Source organism: Sorex fumeus, unplaced genomic scaffold, assembly GCF_029834395.1.
Source record: "Sorex fumeus unplaced genomic scaffold, SorFum_2.1 ptg000131l, whole genome shotgun sequence".
Classification (NCBI taxonomy): Eukaryota; Metazoa; Chordata; class Mammalia; order Eulipotyphla; family Soricidae; genus Sorex; species Sorex fumeus.
Genome location: NW_026606188.1, coordinates 23,573,093 through 23,589,617, shown reverse-complemented (window position 1 = coordinate 23,589,617; position 16,525 = coordinate 23,573,093). Strand labels below are relative to the sequence as shown.

Below are 16,525 nucleotides of genomic sequence, written 5' to 3'. Positions count from 1 at the left end.
GATGCTGGGGAGGGAGAGAGAGAGGGAGAGAGAGAGAGGGAGGGAGAGAGAGAGGGAGGGAGGGAGAGAGAGAGAGAGAGAGAGAGAGAGAGAGAGAGAGAGAGAGAGAGAGAGAGAGAGAGAGAGCTTGCAAGCCAATGACAAAAAAAAATCCTGGCTATTTTTATTATTCAGTGTTTCTGGGACAGTTGGTTTACCACTTCTGTCACCCTGCTCCCTCACCCCTGCTCTTCGCAGCCCTCCTCCCTGGGTGATGCTAGGTCCACACAAGCCAAGTGACCAGAGGCCCCCTCACTGCACCATCAGTGGCTCCCCTGGGATCTGGTACAGTCCCACAGTTATACCCAAATATCCAGGCTCTTCTCTCCTGGAATCTCTTACCTCCTATTCCTGGCACCTTCACACCCTCACCCTCAGACTGCCCCAGAGCCCAATGAGGAAGGCATCAGCCCTGCACCTCCCGGAGCATAGTGAATGAAGGGGACTGGGTAGGATGAAGCTGACTATTCCAGAGGAACAAATATATTCTCTGCTCACTGACTGACCAATGAGGGACCCCTTGATCTTGTCTGGGTTGTCCTGTATTAGAGCTAGACTGTTCTTCCTTACTTCTTTCCCATTCCTCCAACCCCAAAGTTCTCTAGTTAAAGGACAAATTCACATCTCTCACATCCAAAATCTTGCTCTGTAAAGAATAGTAAAATTGCAGTAGAAGTTTGTATGCTGAAGGGCGAGAGAGAGAGAGAGAGAGAGAGAGAGAGAGAGAGAGAGAGAGAGAGAGAGAGAGAGAATAACGGGAAGGGCACTTGCCTTGCACATGGCTGACCGGGGTTCAATTCCTGGCATCCCACATGTTCTCCCAAGCTTGCCAGGAGTAATTCCTGAGTGCAGGTTCAGGAGTAACTCCTGAGCATCGCAGGGTGTGGCCCAAAACCCTTTAAAAAATAAGACTTGTATGATGAAAACACCGGGTTTGGTTCCAAGTCTGGCTCACATCCATCATCCATTCAGAATCATTACCAGTTCTGGCAGCTCTCCCAGGAGCTTGGTCTCTCTCCTATACCTGGGCAGGGTTCTTGTGCAGAGACTATTTTCTCCCCCTGCCTCAATTTTATTTTTTCTGACAGTACAGGGATCAAATAGTGCTTCACACATGCGAGGCAAGTACTCTATTCCCCAGCTATGTGCCTAAATCCCCCCACCCCATGGTGAGCGCAGCCTGACTCTCTGGGATTGCTGTGTGTGTGGGGGGGGGTGGGGGTGCTCCAAAGTGGTGCTCTGGGACCATGCAGTGTTGGCATGAAGCCCAGGGTTCCTGCAGGGGTTTATCCCCTGAACCCTCTCTCCAGCCTCTCCCCTGTGACCGCAAATGGCTAACCGCTATACATTGCTATCTGGAGATGCCCAGTGAAAATGAGTTTTGTGTAATGATGGGAATGGTCTCCATTTTTTCTGCCCCCTCGAGAAACCTGTCATTGTACATAGCTACTCAGCTCTTGAAATGTGATGAGTGAAGGAGAAACAAGATTTGAGGAGTGGTGGGTTGGACATTTTCTTTTGAGGGGTGCCCATACCTAGCTGTGCTCAGGAGCTACTCATAGATCTGCACTTAGGAATCACTCCTGGTGGGCTCGGGGAACCGGGTGGAATCCTAGAGATCTAACAGGATGGCTGCGTGCAAGACAGGCACCCTAACCGTTGTACTATTTCTCTGGCCCTGAGGGGGGGGGGAGGAGAGAGAGAGAGAGAGAGAGAGAGAGAGAGAGAGAGAGAGAGAGAGAGAGAGAGAGAGTGAGTTTGGGCCTCATCGGGTGATGCTCAGAGGTTTACTCATGGTTCTACACTCAGGATTTACTTTTGGTGGTGCTCAGGGGAACCATATGGGATGCTGGGAATTGAACCCAGGTTGGTTGTATGCAAGGCAAGCACGCTACCCGCTGGTACTATTGCTCTGAGATTTTATTTTATTCCGTCTTGGTTTTAGGATCACACCCGGCGGTGATCAGGGTTTATCTCTGGCTCTGCGTTCAGGGAGCACTTCTGGTTGGGCTTGGGGGACCATTCTTGGTGCCAGGATGGAACCCTGATCGGCTCTTTGCAATGCACGCTCCCGCTGTGCTACCCCTCAAGTCCTTCATTTTCATTCTGAACGTAACTAACTGCTTACGGCTCGCAGCTACTGAATTTGACAGCAGTGTTCTAGAATCCTTAAGCCCCCCTGACTGCCTGGTCAGGCTTCTCACCTTCAGCCTCCTTCCGCACCCCCAGACCAAAAATTCGAGCTCCCCCTTCGTGGCCGCCAGGGGCCGCTGCGCCTCCCACCCGGTACCGAGCTGCTGCGCGCTCCCCACTCGCCTGCGAGCCTCCCAGGGAACCTGGCTGGGCTCTGCCAGGCGGGCTCGGAGCGCGCCCGAGCCGAGAACTGTGTGCGCGTGCCAGCGATACGGGCTGGACCACAGTCCCGGGCTTCCGAGCCGCAGCCCCCCGGGGAAGGGAACACAGCTCCGAACCGGGCTGCGCTGCACCGGCAGCTCCCGCCTAAACCGCGTCTCTCCGGGCTGCTCCCAGGAGCAGAGACTGGGAGGACCGCGGGGAGGATGCAGGTCAGCCGGCGGGTGGGACCGCAGGGCATCGCCACGGGGCTGGCAGGTGCTGGGTGCTTGGTCCCAGATCTCGCAGGAGTGGGCGGGAGCCGTTCGGGAGTGGAGAAAGAAGGGAGGGACCCCTTGTCCACCACACACACACATACACACTCACGCACTCACACTCAGGTGGTGGGCAGATTGCTAACCTGGCTTTAGACCCCAATAATCTGGAAGGGAGAAAAGTCTGGAAAAATGAGGGAGGAAGTTCGAGAACAAAGTGTTGGACCGTCTTTCTCCAGCTCTAAGGAAGGACTAGAATGCCGACGCGCAGCCCAGCCCAGCTGTTCACCACCAGGTATGTTTGAATGCGGTGGGGGGTGGGGTTACAGAAAGGAGAAATGGGAGAGTTGGGTGGGGAGGCATGGCTGTTCTGAGAGAAATGGGGTTGGGTCCCCCCACAAGCAGACATGACTAGAATGAAGGTTCCTGGTGGGTTACAGAAAGAGGATAACTCCTCTCGATAAAGGGGAAAGAGGCTCGAGGAGGCTGGGAAGCTCTGTTCAGGGAGTACACACACGGAATCACACATATCCCAGAGAGTATATGCACCCCAGGGAGGATACAGACCCCGGAGCACAGATACTCCAGGAGCATCCACCCCCAGGGAGTGTACTTCCCAGGGAGCACACACCCCAGGGAGCACACACCCCAGGGAGCACACACCCCCCAGCACACACTCCCCCAGGGAGCATCCCCCCAGGAGTATGCATACCCCAGGGAGCACACCACCCCCAGGGAGCACACACACCCCAGGGAGCACAAACCTGGGGAGCACGTACACCCAGGGAACACACACCCCTGACAATACACACACCTTGGGAGCACACACACCTGGGAGCACACACACCTGGGGAACACACACACTCGGGAAGACACACAATTGGGGGCATAGCCCCTGGGGGAGTGCACACAACCAGGGGAGCATGCACAGTCATGAGTGTGCCCACTTCCGGAGCACATCCATCCCTGCATCAGCACCACACTTCCCCTGGCCCCCATAGCTCTCTTGCTTTTGTGCCAGGGGCTCCTTCTTGGACCCATTCTCCCTGCCTAGGTCCCTCCCGTGGGTGTGGAGCCTTAGGGAGGAGTGGGCACTATCAGGGCTGTGGTTTCTCAGACGGGAGACCTGGCAGGCCTGCTGACTTCTGGAGCAGACACGGGGTCAGCGCAGAGCTGTACCCACCCCTCGCGAGCCCGGGAAGCAGGTGCAATGTGGGTGGGAGGTGGAGGTGTGGAGAATTCAGGCCCTTGGGAGCTTCTTTCCCCAGCAGTTTGGCAGATCCCGCCCAGGAGCCTTCCCTGGCTTCCGCTCCTTCAGAGGGAGGCCAACAGACAGCAGTCTTGGTGCTTGCCATTAGCCCCGCTGTGCTCCTGGGCAGAGAGCCCCCAGGCTGCAAGCAGTCCTGGAATCTCCCGGGCAGAAGAGAGCTGGTTCTGCCTGACTGCTGGGTACAGTCCCGGGGCTGGCATCTGAGGTCCAGCACATCCCCTGCCCTCTGCCTTCCACCCTTTGTGGGCTGTTGACTCCCTCTGCCCCTTACAGCACCCCCTTTCTGCTCCCCCTAGACTGAATCTTTCCTACTCATCAGGTAGAGGGCATCTGAGGCCAGCGGATGAGTAGGCAGAAGAGGAAAGACCCCCTGAAAGGTAAGTGAGGGGCGTGAGCAAGGGGAGGCGGGCGTGTGTGAGAATCCAAGCACTGTCTCCAAGGAGCAGTGGGTTTGCTGTCTGGTGTTGCAGCCAGTGGGGTCCCCAGGTCCCAGCCATGCAACTCCAGGGTGATCCAGGCCCCCCTCTGAGCCCACAGCCCCTGCTGGGCCAGGCAGTTTGTGGCTGCTCTGTGTCCCTGTGCCCCAGACTCTCCTTCCCTTTGTGTCTGCTGTCATCATTGGACTTAGGAAGCTGCTGCTGTCAAGGATTGCAGTGAGAGCAGAAGAGATAGTTGGGGGCAAGGCACTGTTTGATCCCTCCACCCCATAAGTTCCCCTGAACTCTGCTAGGAACGGGCCCTGAGCACAAAGCCAGGAGAAAGCCCTGAGAAGTGCTGGGTGTGGCCCAGAAAAACAACAGAAAGGGAGAAGGAGGAGGAGGAGAGAAAGAGGAGGAGGAGGAAGCAGTGGAGGAGGAAAAGGAGGAGGAGGAAGAGGAGGAGGAAGAGAAGAGAAAGAGAGCTGAGGCCGAGTCTGCAGAAGCAGGAATAGGGCAGGTTCTGGCCGCAGAGTCCTGCCACCACGAGCCTGACCTCAGGAAAGACATTTAACATGATTCTTCCCAGTTTCACTTCTTTCATTTTGTCGAGATAAGGAAGAGTAGGAGGAGACTTGGGCCATACCTGGTAGTGCTTGGGGGACCACATGTGGTCCTAAATATCGAACGGCGGTAGGCTGCATACAAGGCAAGCGTCTGTATCTCAGTACTATCTCTGACCCTCATTTCTCCCTTTTAAAATTAATTTTTGGGGGAACCCACCTGGCATTGCTCAGGGGTTACTCCTGTCTCTGCACTCAGGAATCACTCCTGGAAATACTCAGGGCAACATGTGGGGTGTCAGGGATCGAACCAGGGTCTGTCCTGTGCAAGGCCAGTGTCCTACCCACTGTACTAAGTCTCCACGCCCCCCTCTCCCCCTAAATTTTGTTTTACTTGACATACTAGAACTTTTCCATGGTTCAGAGCCTCCAAAGTAAAAGCACTGGGGAGGAAAACAAAAACAAAACCAAGAGTCCCTTCTATCTGGGTCTCCCAACCCCAGGCATTCCTTCCCCCCTGCAGAGCACTGCTCACCCAGTCCTGAGGCTCTCTCCTTCACAGGTACCTGCTAAGCACTGTACCCATTAGACACTGCTGTTTATCAGTACTTTCCCGAGTCTGCCCTGCAGGCTCTCGAGGTTGCTTCCAGGCTTTCCCCTTCACATTACTCTCCTCTTCCTTTTTGTAATGTTTGTTGGTGTTTGCAATGACCAGGAGTCACACAAACACATACACATGCACACATGCTTAAATATGATGCTTGCCACACTTCTATTTATTTCAGTTTCTTATTTTTGTTTTTTGGGTCACACCCAGTGATGCTCAGGGATTACTCCTGGCTCATGGATCACTCCTGGTTGGGCTCTGGGGACCATATGGGTGTCAGGGATCCAACTGAGTTTGCCTCATGCAAGGCAAACATCCGACCGATTATACTATCTCTCTGGGCCCAGGTTACACTTTTAGTCATAGCACTTGCACACACCTGGCTTTGGTGCATGAGGGATCACACACTCTACTGCTTTGTTGGGGTACCATATACCCTACACAGAGCTGCTGGGACCTCATTCTGCCTGTGGAGGCAGAACCTAGAATTCAAACTTGCAGCTCTCATACTTAGAAGACAAGCGCTTTTTGCCCCTAAGCCATGTAAGGGACTCAAGCATTCAGGGTTCTTTGTTTTGCTTTGTGGCCACACCTGGCTGTACTTTGGGCTCTCTCCTGCCTCTGCATTCATGGATCACTCTTTGCAGGCCTGTATGGGGTGAAGGGGACTGATCCCTGGCTGGCTGCAGCAAGGCAAGCCCTTACCCACTGTATTTTCTCTACAGCCACAGTATCCATACTACACCTGGTGGTGCTCAGGGCTTACTTGTGGTTCTGTGCTCAGGGATCAGTCTTGATGTGGCTCAGGGGAACATATGGGGCGATGAGGACCAAACCTGGGTCAGCCATGTGCAAGGCAAGCAGCCCAAGTGTCCAGATTTTTAAAGTATCTGTTTTTCCATAAAATGCGTACTGATAATTCTACTCTTTAGGAGATTCATGTGGAATTGGACTGTTTGCTGTGCTGAGTTACTTCCCGCATGGAGTTTCTCTAGCTGGTAGTAGGAGACCCAGAAAGTGCTAGGGTCTGAGCCTGGGATCCCGACCCTTTGAACTCTCTCCCTGGGCCCCAGAAATCTGAGAACAAGTAATGCCTCACTGTTTGTACCATGTCACAGCTCTCCACCACCAGGGGACCGTGTCAGGCCCAGCCTTTAAGGTCCTTCTGAAAGGTTGTCTCCATCAAGAAACTTTCCATGATTTACCAGGCTCCCATTGTCTGCTCTTGCACTCACCCCTTTCGAGGGCCAGGCGGAGAGCTGCCTGGGGCCCAGGTGTGCATCTTTCCCTCCTCAGTACCTTCAGGAGCCCGTGGCTCTGAGCACTGAGGCTAGGTCCCAGGGTGGGGTGCAGTGAATTCCTGTGTGTGTGTAAGCAACTGTCTCTGCAGGATGCGCAAGAAGGCCACGTGGGACCGGAGCACAGGTGTCTGGCTGTGGGTGCTGGGCCTGGCCTATCTGTGGCCACTGCTGGCCTCGGCTTCCACACAGTCTCCAACTGTTGCAGGTTTGGGGATATGCTGGGCCCTGCAGGGGTGGATTTCCCAGGCTACTTGGAGAGCAGAACAATCCCCTGTCCCCACCAAGACCCACCCAGGTCCTGGTGCTCTCCTAGGCGGGGTGAAACCTACAGGTCCTCGGGGTCCTGATCCTGTCCCCTCTCTGCTACCCCGGCCAGAGAAGGTGTGGGTGGGTCACCTTTGGGTCCTGCTGGACAGTGGTTTGGAGGGAGGCCTGCGAAGGGGTTTAAGTCTCACCTCCTGGCCTGACCAGAGTTTTTCCTTCTGGGAAGGCTAAAGGCCATGTAAGCAGATGGTTGTCCCGTGTGCTGTAATTCCTGGGGTTCAGGCGGTGTGGGTCCGCACCTGCCGTCTGCTCAGAGGCCAGGCTCTGCCCTGAGGGGAAAGAAGGGAAGACCGAACCCCAAGTAGGGGCAGAGAGACTCCCCCCACCCTCCCCCCTATTGGGAATCTCCTCCCTCCCTCCTCCAGGCTGGCCGCAGGGCCTGAGAGAGGAAGGGTGGGGGGTAGGGGGCATCTTTACTGTGTTTCCTCAGTCCTTGGCCAGCAGGGCGCGTGTGAGGTGGTCACTGCACACCGCTGCTGTAACCGGAACCGCATCGAGGAGCGCTCGCAGACGGTCAAGTGCTCCTGCTTTCCCGGCCAGGTAGCCGGCACCACGCGGGCAAGGCCGTCCTGTGTGGATGGTGAGTGTCTGATGGATAGATAGAAGGGTCTGGCTGGGCCCTGCCATCTGCTGGGGATACAATTTCACACCCACTGCAGGACTCTCAGGCCCGGAGTTTCAAATGCTGGGCTGACCTTGGGTGGGGTGAGGAGAGAGGGCAAACGTGTCACCCTCTCCCTTAGATCAGGAGCCTCCTGCTACCCTCAGGCCCTTGTCCTCCTGTCTACAATCCGTTGGCCTGACCCTCAGGCCTGTCCCCCCCTCCCCCCACCTCCTCACCAAGCCCCCCCCCACAGGCCCTATTCTCATTCTCAAATCATCTGTCCCCTCTTTTTGTGGGCACACAGGTCTCCATTTCCAAGGCCCGGTGGCCCCTGCTCATTTTCGCCTGCTCAGGAAGCTGCGCTCCCACCTGGCCCTCTGTGCCCTCTGTTCCAGGGAGCCCTGTGGGGTGTGCACATGTGCTCATGTGGCCCCGGGGGCATGTTGAACACTGTCTCCTCTGCTGGTGACAGGTGACTTCCCTTGGGGACAGCTTTTCTAGAGCTGTGCTGGATTTGGTAGGGATGGGGTGCTGAGATTAGTAGGGTTGCAGCCTGGGGACTACATCTGAGGGGATGTAGTGAGTCTGTGCTCGCCTTTCTACCCACCTTATGACGACACGCCGCCAAGCGGTCCCTGTTGCCTCTGCTCCCACAGCCTCCATCGTCGCGCAGAGGTGGTGGTGTCAGATGGAGCCCTGTCTGCAGGGGGAGGAGTGCAGAGTGCTCCCAGACCTCTCAGGATGGAGCTGCAGCAGTGGCCACAAGGTCAAAACCACCAAGGTAGCGCGGAAGCCCTCTCCATCCCTCTCTCCCTGCCCTGCCTGCCCCTGCCCAGGGTGACATCCCAATGGGCACAGCCTTGGGTGCTCCCCAGGATTTTTCCTGACTCTGGCTCCAGAGCTAGGGCCTTTGCCCCTGAAGTCCTGCATGTCTTTTTTTTTTTTTTTTGGCTTTTCGGGTCATACCCAGCAGTACTCAGGGGATACTCCTGGCTGAGCACTCAGGAATCACTCCTGCGATGCTTAGGGGACCATTTGGGATGCCAGGGATTGAACCCGGCTCAACTATGTGCAAGGCAAACACCCTTCCTGCTGTGCTATGGCTCCAGTCCCAGTCCTGTGTCTTTCAGAGTGAGTCTCTGTGTGCCAAAGGCTTTGGCTTTCTCTTTGCCTTGAGCCACTTTGCCTCCCAGACAGTGTCAAGTCTATAAGAACAAAGAGGAGACTTGAGGAAATGATCTAGATAATTCTGTAGGGGATCATTCCTATAGTGGCTTTGCCTACCAACCCATCACAGTGCCCCACCTCCCAATCATTAACTCCCTCAGCTCCTAGCTGCCTTTCTGTCAAACTGCCATGCTCTGATAACCCTCAAGAGGATGGTTGTTTTCATGGTTTGCTGCCCGCTTCACAGAACAAGGGGTAATGAAAATTTTATCAAGCTCTTCAGTGATGCCATTGTGTCATGGTGAATCAGTGGCACTACTCTGTCGTTGCATGGGACAGATGAGTGACACTGGGCCAGGCCAGAGTGCTGGCCCTCCCTTGCCTGCCCTCCACCCCCACTGCAAACAAGCAAATACCTCTCAAAAAAAATAAGAGAGGAGGCTGGAGAGATAGTACTGCAGGCAAGGTGCTTGCCTGGCACAACCTCATACCACATATGGTCCCCCGAGCACTGTGATGAGTGAAGCCTACATGCAGAGCCAGGAGTAATCCCTGAGCACTGCCAGGAGTGGCCTCCCTTCTCCCAAAAACAACAAAAACAACCAAAGAAAGAATAAGAGAGGCCAGAGTAACAGTACAGGTGTAGGTGCTTGCCTGGCACTTGGTGGACCCCAGTTCACTCCTAGGCACCACAAGTTCCACCAAGCACCACCAGGAGTGACTCCTGAGCACAGAGCCAGGAGTAATTCCTAGTCACCACCAGGAATGCCCCACATACCCCTTCCCACTTCCCTACCCCCAAAAGGGAAGAAGTGAGGCCTCCAAGGCTTGGAGGAAAGCAGTGTTTCCATAGAGCACAGAATGGAGGGGTACGGTGAGATAGTGCATGTTGTAAACATGCTTCCTGTCAGCTTGCAGGCCTGGGGCTTGGCCATTTCAAGTATATTTAAGGCGATGAGAGACCCACCAGCAAGCCTGTGACCCACTGTTGCATGGGTCTGGTTTGTGGCTGGTACTTGTGTTGTGAACAGCACACGGAAGCCAACTTTGACCGAGCCTGGCCTGGCCCTGCTTTCCCAGTCTGCGCTGCTGGAGGGGGTGAGAGGGGCTGGACCTGCCTCCCGGCCCAGTAGGATGGGCTAGTTATATTGTCCTGTAATCCTCCCTGTTACTCTCCAGGTCACACGATAGCTTAATTGACTATGGACTGAGAAATGGACCCAATTATCAGGCAGTAAATTTGGAGATTCACCTCTGGGACACTCCCCACCCACAGCCCAATAGAGCTCAAGTCTGCCCAGGGACATTTCCATTCTGCATTTGATCCACACCGTCTCCAGCTTCATATCTCCTGGTCTGGGCTCTTCCTGGGGACAGAGAAGGTCAAGACCCAGTTTGTCCTTGAGGAATGTCCAGTCAAGTCAGAAAGTGGATGAAAGATTATTTGAATCATTGACTTGACACATGTGGTACTGGATGGTCCCTCCTAGCCACATGCAGTGGGCATAGTGAAGGAATGGGAACGAGACTCCTGCAGCTCTTCAGAAGACACAAGACACATCCTCACAGCAGTCAGAATTCCCAGCTACCACATTGTGGAGAAACTCTTCCCTATGCCTCTGTCTCTTGCTTGGATGGGACTGGATTAGCTTGGAGAAGGAAAGCTGTGATGAAGCCATTTCCCAGGAAAGCTTCAGCAGATTCAAGACCTGGTTTGGGTGGTTCACTGGGGACAGGATTGATGGCACCTTAACTGAATCTCAGTACAGGCACCTTGGGGACTTCCTTGCTTGCTTGTTTTAGTTGAGGAAGTCAAGGAAGCTTGAACCCTAGAGAACTGAAGTTATTTGCCCAAAATTTCACTGTGTGGCCTCCCTCTTTTTCTGACTTGATGCGATTGCTGTCATCCATGCGGAGCCTTTAGTGTTTTAGCTCTCTTGAGTTTTTACTGGCTGGACAGCAGCAACATTTTTCTCAGGCGATGCTAGAGCAGGCCCTGTTCTGTCTCCATAGGCGGGTCCCAGATAGAGGGTCTCTATTCTCCTGTCTCACCTGGCTTTCAAACAGGTCACTTGAAAATCTCAGCTGGGCATCTGAGACCTGCTTCTTAACACCCAGCTCTTCCCTCAGGGTGTAGCTCACAGGGTCTCCGGCTCCCAGACGAGGCCTGAGTGTGGTCTCCAACTGGCCACAGTTCTCTCCCTTTCAAGACTCATCAGGAGAAGGGCCCCTTGGGGGCTGGCTGGAACCTCTGGGGCTCGTATGGTCAGGCTGGCACCCTCAGTGGTTAAGGAGTCTTCTGGGACATGGGGCCTCAGTGACAAGCTACTTACTTAGATATCTCATTAGCACAAGCATGAGAGCCTCAGGGACTGCTGGGAGCTGCTGGAATCACTTCCAGTGAGGTTAGCTGGGCAGACAGGACTGCAGGTGTGTGTGTGTGTGTGTGTGCGGGGGGAGGGTCAGGGTTCACAGGGAGGTTAGCTGGGCAGACAGGACTGCAGGGTGTGTGTGTGTGTGTGTGTGTGTGTGTGTATGGTCAGGGTTAACAGGGAGGGCCAGCCCAGAGTGGACTGCAGGTGTGTGTGTGTGTGTGTGTGTGTGTGTGTGTGTGTGTGTGTGTATGGTCAGGGTTCACAGGGAGGGCCAGCCCAGAGTGGACTGCAGGTGTGTGTGTGTGTGTGTGTGTGTGTGTGTGTGTGTGTATGGTCAGGGTTCACAGGGAGGGCCAGCCCAGAGTGGACAATGCTAAATTATGATCCTGGAGAAGATGGGTTGAAGCTGAAGGTCTGTCCCTCCCTCATCTCCCTTCTTTCCCAAACCCTAAAACCAAGACTGTCCATACTGCTCTGGAGGTGAGATTTAGTTTTTGCCTCTGATAATGGAACAAATTATCATGCCAGCTTCCCATGATACTGTAAATATCACAAATCTGACCACTTCAAATCTCTTCTCAGGTGGGGTCATGAGGTCAAAGGGTTGGCAGACCTTTTTTGGAAGAGGACCAGATAATGGTTTCAGACTTCATTGGCCTCTAAAGAGTCTGTGGCAATCTTTGTTATTGGTTTGTATTGTTTCATTTTGTTTGGAAAATGTGAAGGTCATCTTTAGCTTGGAGGGGGCAGAAGGACAGGCCTCACGCCTTTGGGGATGTGGCCACAGGCCACCGCAGGATCTCTGAAGGCAGAGCCCACAACACCCCCTCCTGCCTGCCTTCTGTGCCGGGGAACCTGAACACGAAGCAGAGCTGGGTTTTGTTTTTCTTCTAATGCATCTTGGGAGATTGGTGAGTGAATTATTTAGGCTCCAATGCAGCAGCATTAGCCGAGTCCAGCAGTAAGCACTGGGGAGACTGGCAGTGGGCTTCTCAGCTCTCTTTCCAGCCTGCACAGAATCCTGGTGGGGGGCGGTTTCTATACCCACAAGTCCACTCACCCATCAGCTTCTGACTCAGCCAAAATCCAGACTGCCTCCTTCTTCCTCAGCCTTGCTGATAGAAAAGACAGCTTTCCTTTGGTATATGCTGGAATGTGCTAATTCCTCCCTCCCTCCCTCCCTCCCTCCCTCCCTCCCTCCCTCCCTCCCTTCCTTCCTTTCTTCCTTTCTCTCTCTCTCTCTTTCTTTCTTGGCCACACCTGCTTATGATAAGGGTTTACTACTGACTGTTGCTCAGGCATGACTTCAGGCAAACTCAGGGAACCATATGGGATGCCAAGGACAGAACTCAGATAGGCTGTGTGTAAGGCAGGTGCCCACCGTCTTCAGCCCCTCATTTGTGTTTATTTATTGTGTGTTTGTCAGGGATTGTCCTCAGGGCTCACACATGTGAGCAAGCATCGCACTGCTGCTCAGTCCCTGCCCAGCTCATTCATTTCACTCCCCCACAGCCCCCACTTCCTCCTGCCCTATTTGCATATTTATTTGGTGGTCTCTGAGGGGTATCCCCAGTAGGGAGACCCTGAGATCAGCCTCTCATCAAAGCGCCCTAGCAGTTTGTTTTCAGTGATGTTAGTGTTTATGTGCACCCTGTAGCTATTTCAGTGGCAGTTTGGGAATGCCAGTTAATTTTCCTGGGGAGCAGCGATGCTGGGCTTGGGGTGCTCCTTTCCTCCTTACGGCTGCAGGATAGGCTGGGTTAGCTTCAGCTAGAAAGTCTTGGGAGGCTTCAGCCTCAAGAGACCACAAAGTTAGTTTCCGTGGCCTCCTGCCCATGGAAAGCTCCTTTTTAAAAAATTTTTTTTCAATTTAATTTTCATAAAGTTGTTCACAATAATTGATTACATTCAATATTTCATCACCGATCCCACCACCGTTCCACCTTAGTAAAAAGCTCCAAGGTCTGTGAGTGACATCCTCGTTGATGCCTCAGAAAATGCCTAGAGTGCGGGTGCAGCTTTCAAAAGCCCCAGCTTTGAGCTGGAAGGGAATTTGGAACTCCATCGGCCAGCTCCCTCACTGACAGCTGATGGGAGGGCTGGGAGAGGTCAGGTAATTTGCCCAAAGTCACACAGTAAATTGGTGGCATGTCCTAACTAGTGATTCAGAGAAGTGTCCTCCTCCTCCTCCTCCTCCTCCTCCTCCTCCTCCTCCTCCTCCTCCTCCTTCTCCTCCTTCTCATTTTTGTCTTTTTGCCACACCTGCGATGCTCAGGGGTTACTCCTGGTTCTGCACTCAGGAGACCAGATGGGAAGCCAGGGATTGATCCTGGTCCGGCCGTGTGCAGGGCAAATGCCCTCCCTGCTGTCCCTCTGGCCCTCTGAGCAGCTTTTTCAGCTTTTTCCACTGGCCACCCCTTTCCGCCTGAGAAAGGGGACATGATTGAGCAGGGCTAGAACCATCTCAGGTACACAATGATTTTGAATTGATTTTTTTGGTGGTTGTATGTTCAGAAAACTTTTATTGTTGCTAATTTTGTGTGTGTGTGTGTATGTGTGTATGTGTGTGTGACGCCCATATTCAGTCATGTGACCCCTGGAATTGCAGAAGTTACGGTCTAGACCCATTTTTCTCAGGCCTTCTTTCACTGTGGCCCTTTCTGACCTTTTTTCCTTCCTATGGCCCTTCTGTCCTACTGGGCAGCTTCCTAATCTCGTGCCCGCGTCCCCCACCCCCATTTATGTAACTTTTAGCTTGTGCCTTCCTTGGAATATCCTGGGGCCTGAGAAATGCTGCTTTAGGGGCTGGAGCAATAGCACAGCGGGTAGGGCTTTTGCCTGGCACACTGCCGACCTGAGTTCGATTCCCAGCATCCCATATGATTCCCCGAACATTGCTAGGAGTAATTCCTGAGTGCAGAGCCAGGAGTGACCCCTGAACATTGCCGGGTGTGGCCCAAAAAGAAAAAAAAATGCTGCTTTAATCTATTGCACAAGAGAAACGCCTCTTTAGCCCAGTGCAGATAGCAGGCTGGAAAGCAGGATTTTATCAAGGATGAGTGTGACGAGTCTCACCCTAGAAGAGTTCAGCACTGTGAGTCAGAGGAAGAGTGAAGAAAGGGAGACACATACACGGAAGAGGAAGTAAGGCCCCAAGGGGAGCTGAGAACGCCAAAGCAGCACCCAAGAGTCTGGGCAAAACTGTGCCCCATGCAAAATGACTGAGTTTGGTTCTTTCATAGAAGAGACTAAAAGGAAACCAGTTTTGATGGCTTCTGGGTTATTTTGTTTTGTTTTGGAGTCACACCATTGGTGCTGGGGTGGATGGGGGCTGTTCCAGGCTTGTTTGGGGAGTCAGGCTGTGCCAGGGACTGAACCACAGCCTCCAGCTGCAAAGCCAGCAGCCCTTTGAGCCACCCTCTTGGGCACCAAGCTCCTGGGTTCTTTTGTTTTGTTTGGGGCCACACCCAGTGGTGCTCAGGGTTTACCTTGGGCTCTGTGCTGAGGGGCCACTTATGGTGGGCTCAGGGGACCATGTTGGGTGCTGAGGACCGAATCTGGGTTGGCCCTGTGCAAAGCAAGAGCCCTACCTGCTGTACTGTGTCTCTGACCCTCACTTCTGGGTATTTTAGACCTTTTTTCAGGGATCTGCAAATTAAGACCCCCTGGACCAAATCTGGCCCACTGATTGTTTTTGTAAATAAAGTTTTACTGGAAGTTAACTACTCCTTTATGATCATCTATGATTTGCTTTCTTGCTGTCCTGTGAAGCTAAGCCATAGCAAAGAGAATAAATGGTTCACGAGGCCTAAAAATTGTGCCAAACCCTGTCTGCCTTGGTATATGTGTGTGTGTGTGTGTGTGTGTGTGTGTGTGTGTGTGTGTGTGTGTGTGTATTACTGTTTCACTGTCATCCCATTGTTCATTGATTTCCTTGAGCAGGTATCAGTAACGTCTCCATTTGTCCTAGCCCTGAGATTTTAGCAAGTGCCACATTGGAGGCTCTTTCAGGGTTAGGGGAATGAGACCCATCATTGTTACTGGGTTTTGGCATATCAAATACGCCACGGGGAGCTTGCCAGACTCTGCCGTGTAGGCAGGATACTCATGGTAGCCTGCAGGGTTCTCCGAGAGTGAGAACTAGACAATAAGCTTGAACTAGACAAGCTTCTGGGAGCTTGGTTTTATAGTCTCTGGATCTTGGCCATTAATGGGATTACACGGCACTGGGGGCAGTTGGTGGGTGTAACTATCTAGCTACTGGAAGATGGGGTTTCTGGATGGAGGAGGCCCAGTCCCGATCCAAGCAGGGTTGGAGTTCTCAGCCCCGTGGTCCCATACACCTGGGTTTCTCTGGCGGTTCCTTCATGTGTGAGGCTCATCCGAGCGTGTGGAGAGTGGTCTTAAGCCTGGCTGTGGCTGGGTTCTGGAGGTCTTCAGCTGCCAGGTTCTGTTCGAGGTGGGGAGGGAAACTCAACCTGCCCCCATTCAAGGGGCCCTGGTGAGGGCAGCCAGGCACGGGGCAGAAGACTCTGCCTGAGGGTGATCACTGTATCACTGCAATCCCGTTGTTCTTCGATTTACTTGAGTGGGCACCAGTAACGTCTCTATCCGTCCCAGCCCTGATATTTTACCAACCTCTCTGAACTCATCTTTCCCAATGATTGGAGGCTTTTTCAGGGTCAGGGGAGTGAGACCTGTTATCATTACTGCTTTTGGCACATCGAACACACCATGGGGAGCTTGCCAGGCTCTGTCCATGTGGGCAGGACACTCTGTAGCTTGCCTGGCTCTCTGAGAAGCATATATATTTCTCTCTAAGTTTGTTGCCTACTGTCTGAACCCCATCAAACATGGTGTGGTCATTATGGAAAATGGGTTAAAAGTGTCTTATAATGTCTTATAATGTGTCTCACCAGCCCCCTCTATCTAGGGTGCCCCAAGTGAAAACAGCCTGGCGCAGAGTCCGGTGGTATGGTTATGGGAGCCCCATTTTGTGCTCCCTTCTGGGAGAAGCAGCTGTGAGTTATGGAGGGTGGCCGATGAGGAGATCATCCCCAAGGGACCCAGCCCCGGCAGCCGACCTCCACTACCCACCAGCCGCCATGCTCCAGGCCTCTTTCCAGACGCTCGGCCGAGCATGAGTGAAGCCACATGAAACCCAGGTAATACGAAACTTTGTGACCCTGGACTCTGGGCCCAGTGGGACCTGGGAGCAGAGATCCCCTGCCTGCTTCCCTGTCTCCGGCGACC

General features: G+C 53.6%; 1 protein-coding gene across 1 annotated transcript; it reads left to right on the top strand.

Moving 5' to 3' along the window:
• The first annotated feature begins 6,892 nt into the window (after positions 1-6,892).
• Positions 6,893-10,374, top strand: TAFA3 (TAFA chemokine like family member 3). Its single transcript, XM_056106549.1, has 4 exons — positions 6,893-7,007; positions 7,557-7,706; positions 8,387-8,511; positions 10,077-10,374. Exons 1-4 carry the CDS (start codon positions 6,893-6,895, stop codon positions 10,086-10,088), a joined length of 402 nt encoding a protein of 133 aa, XP_055962524.1. The 3' UTR covers positions 10,089-10,374.
• Positions 10,375-16,525: the final 6,151 nt, after the last annotated feature.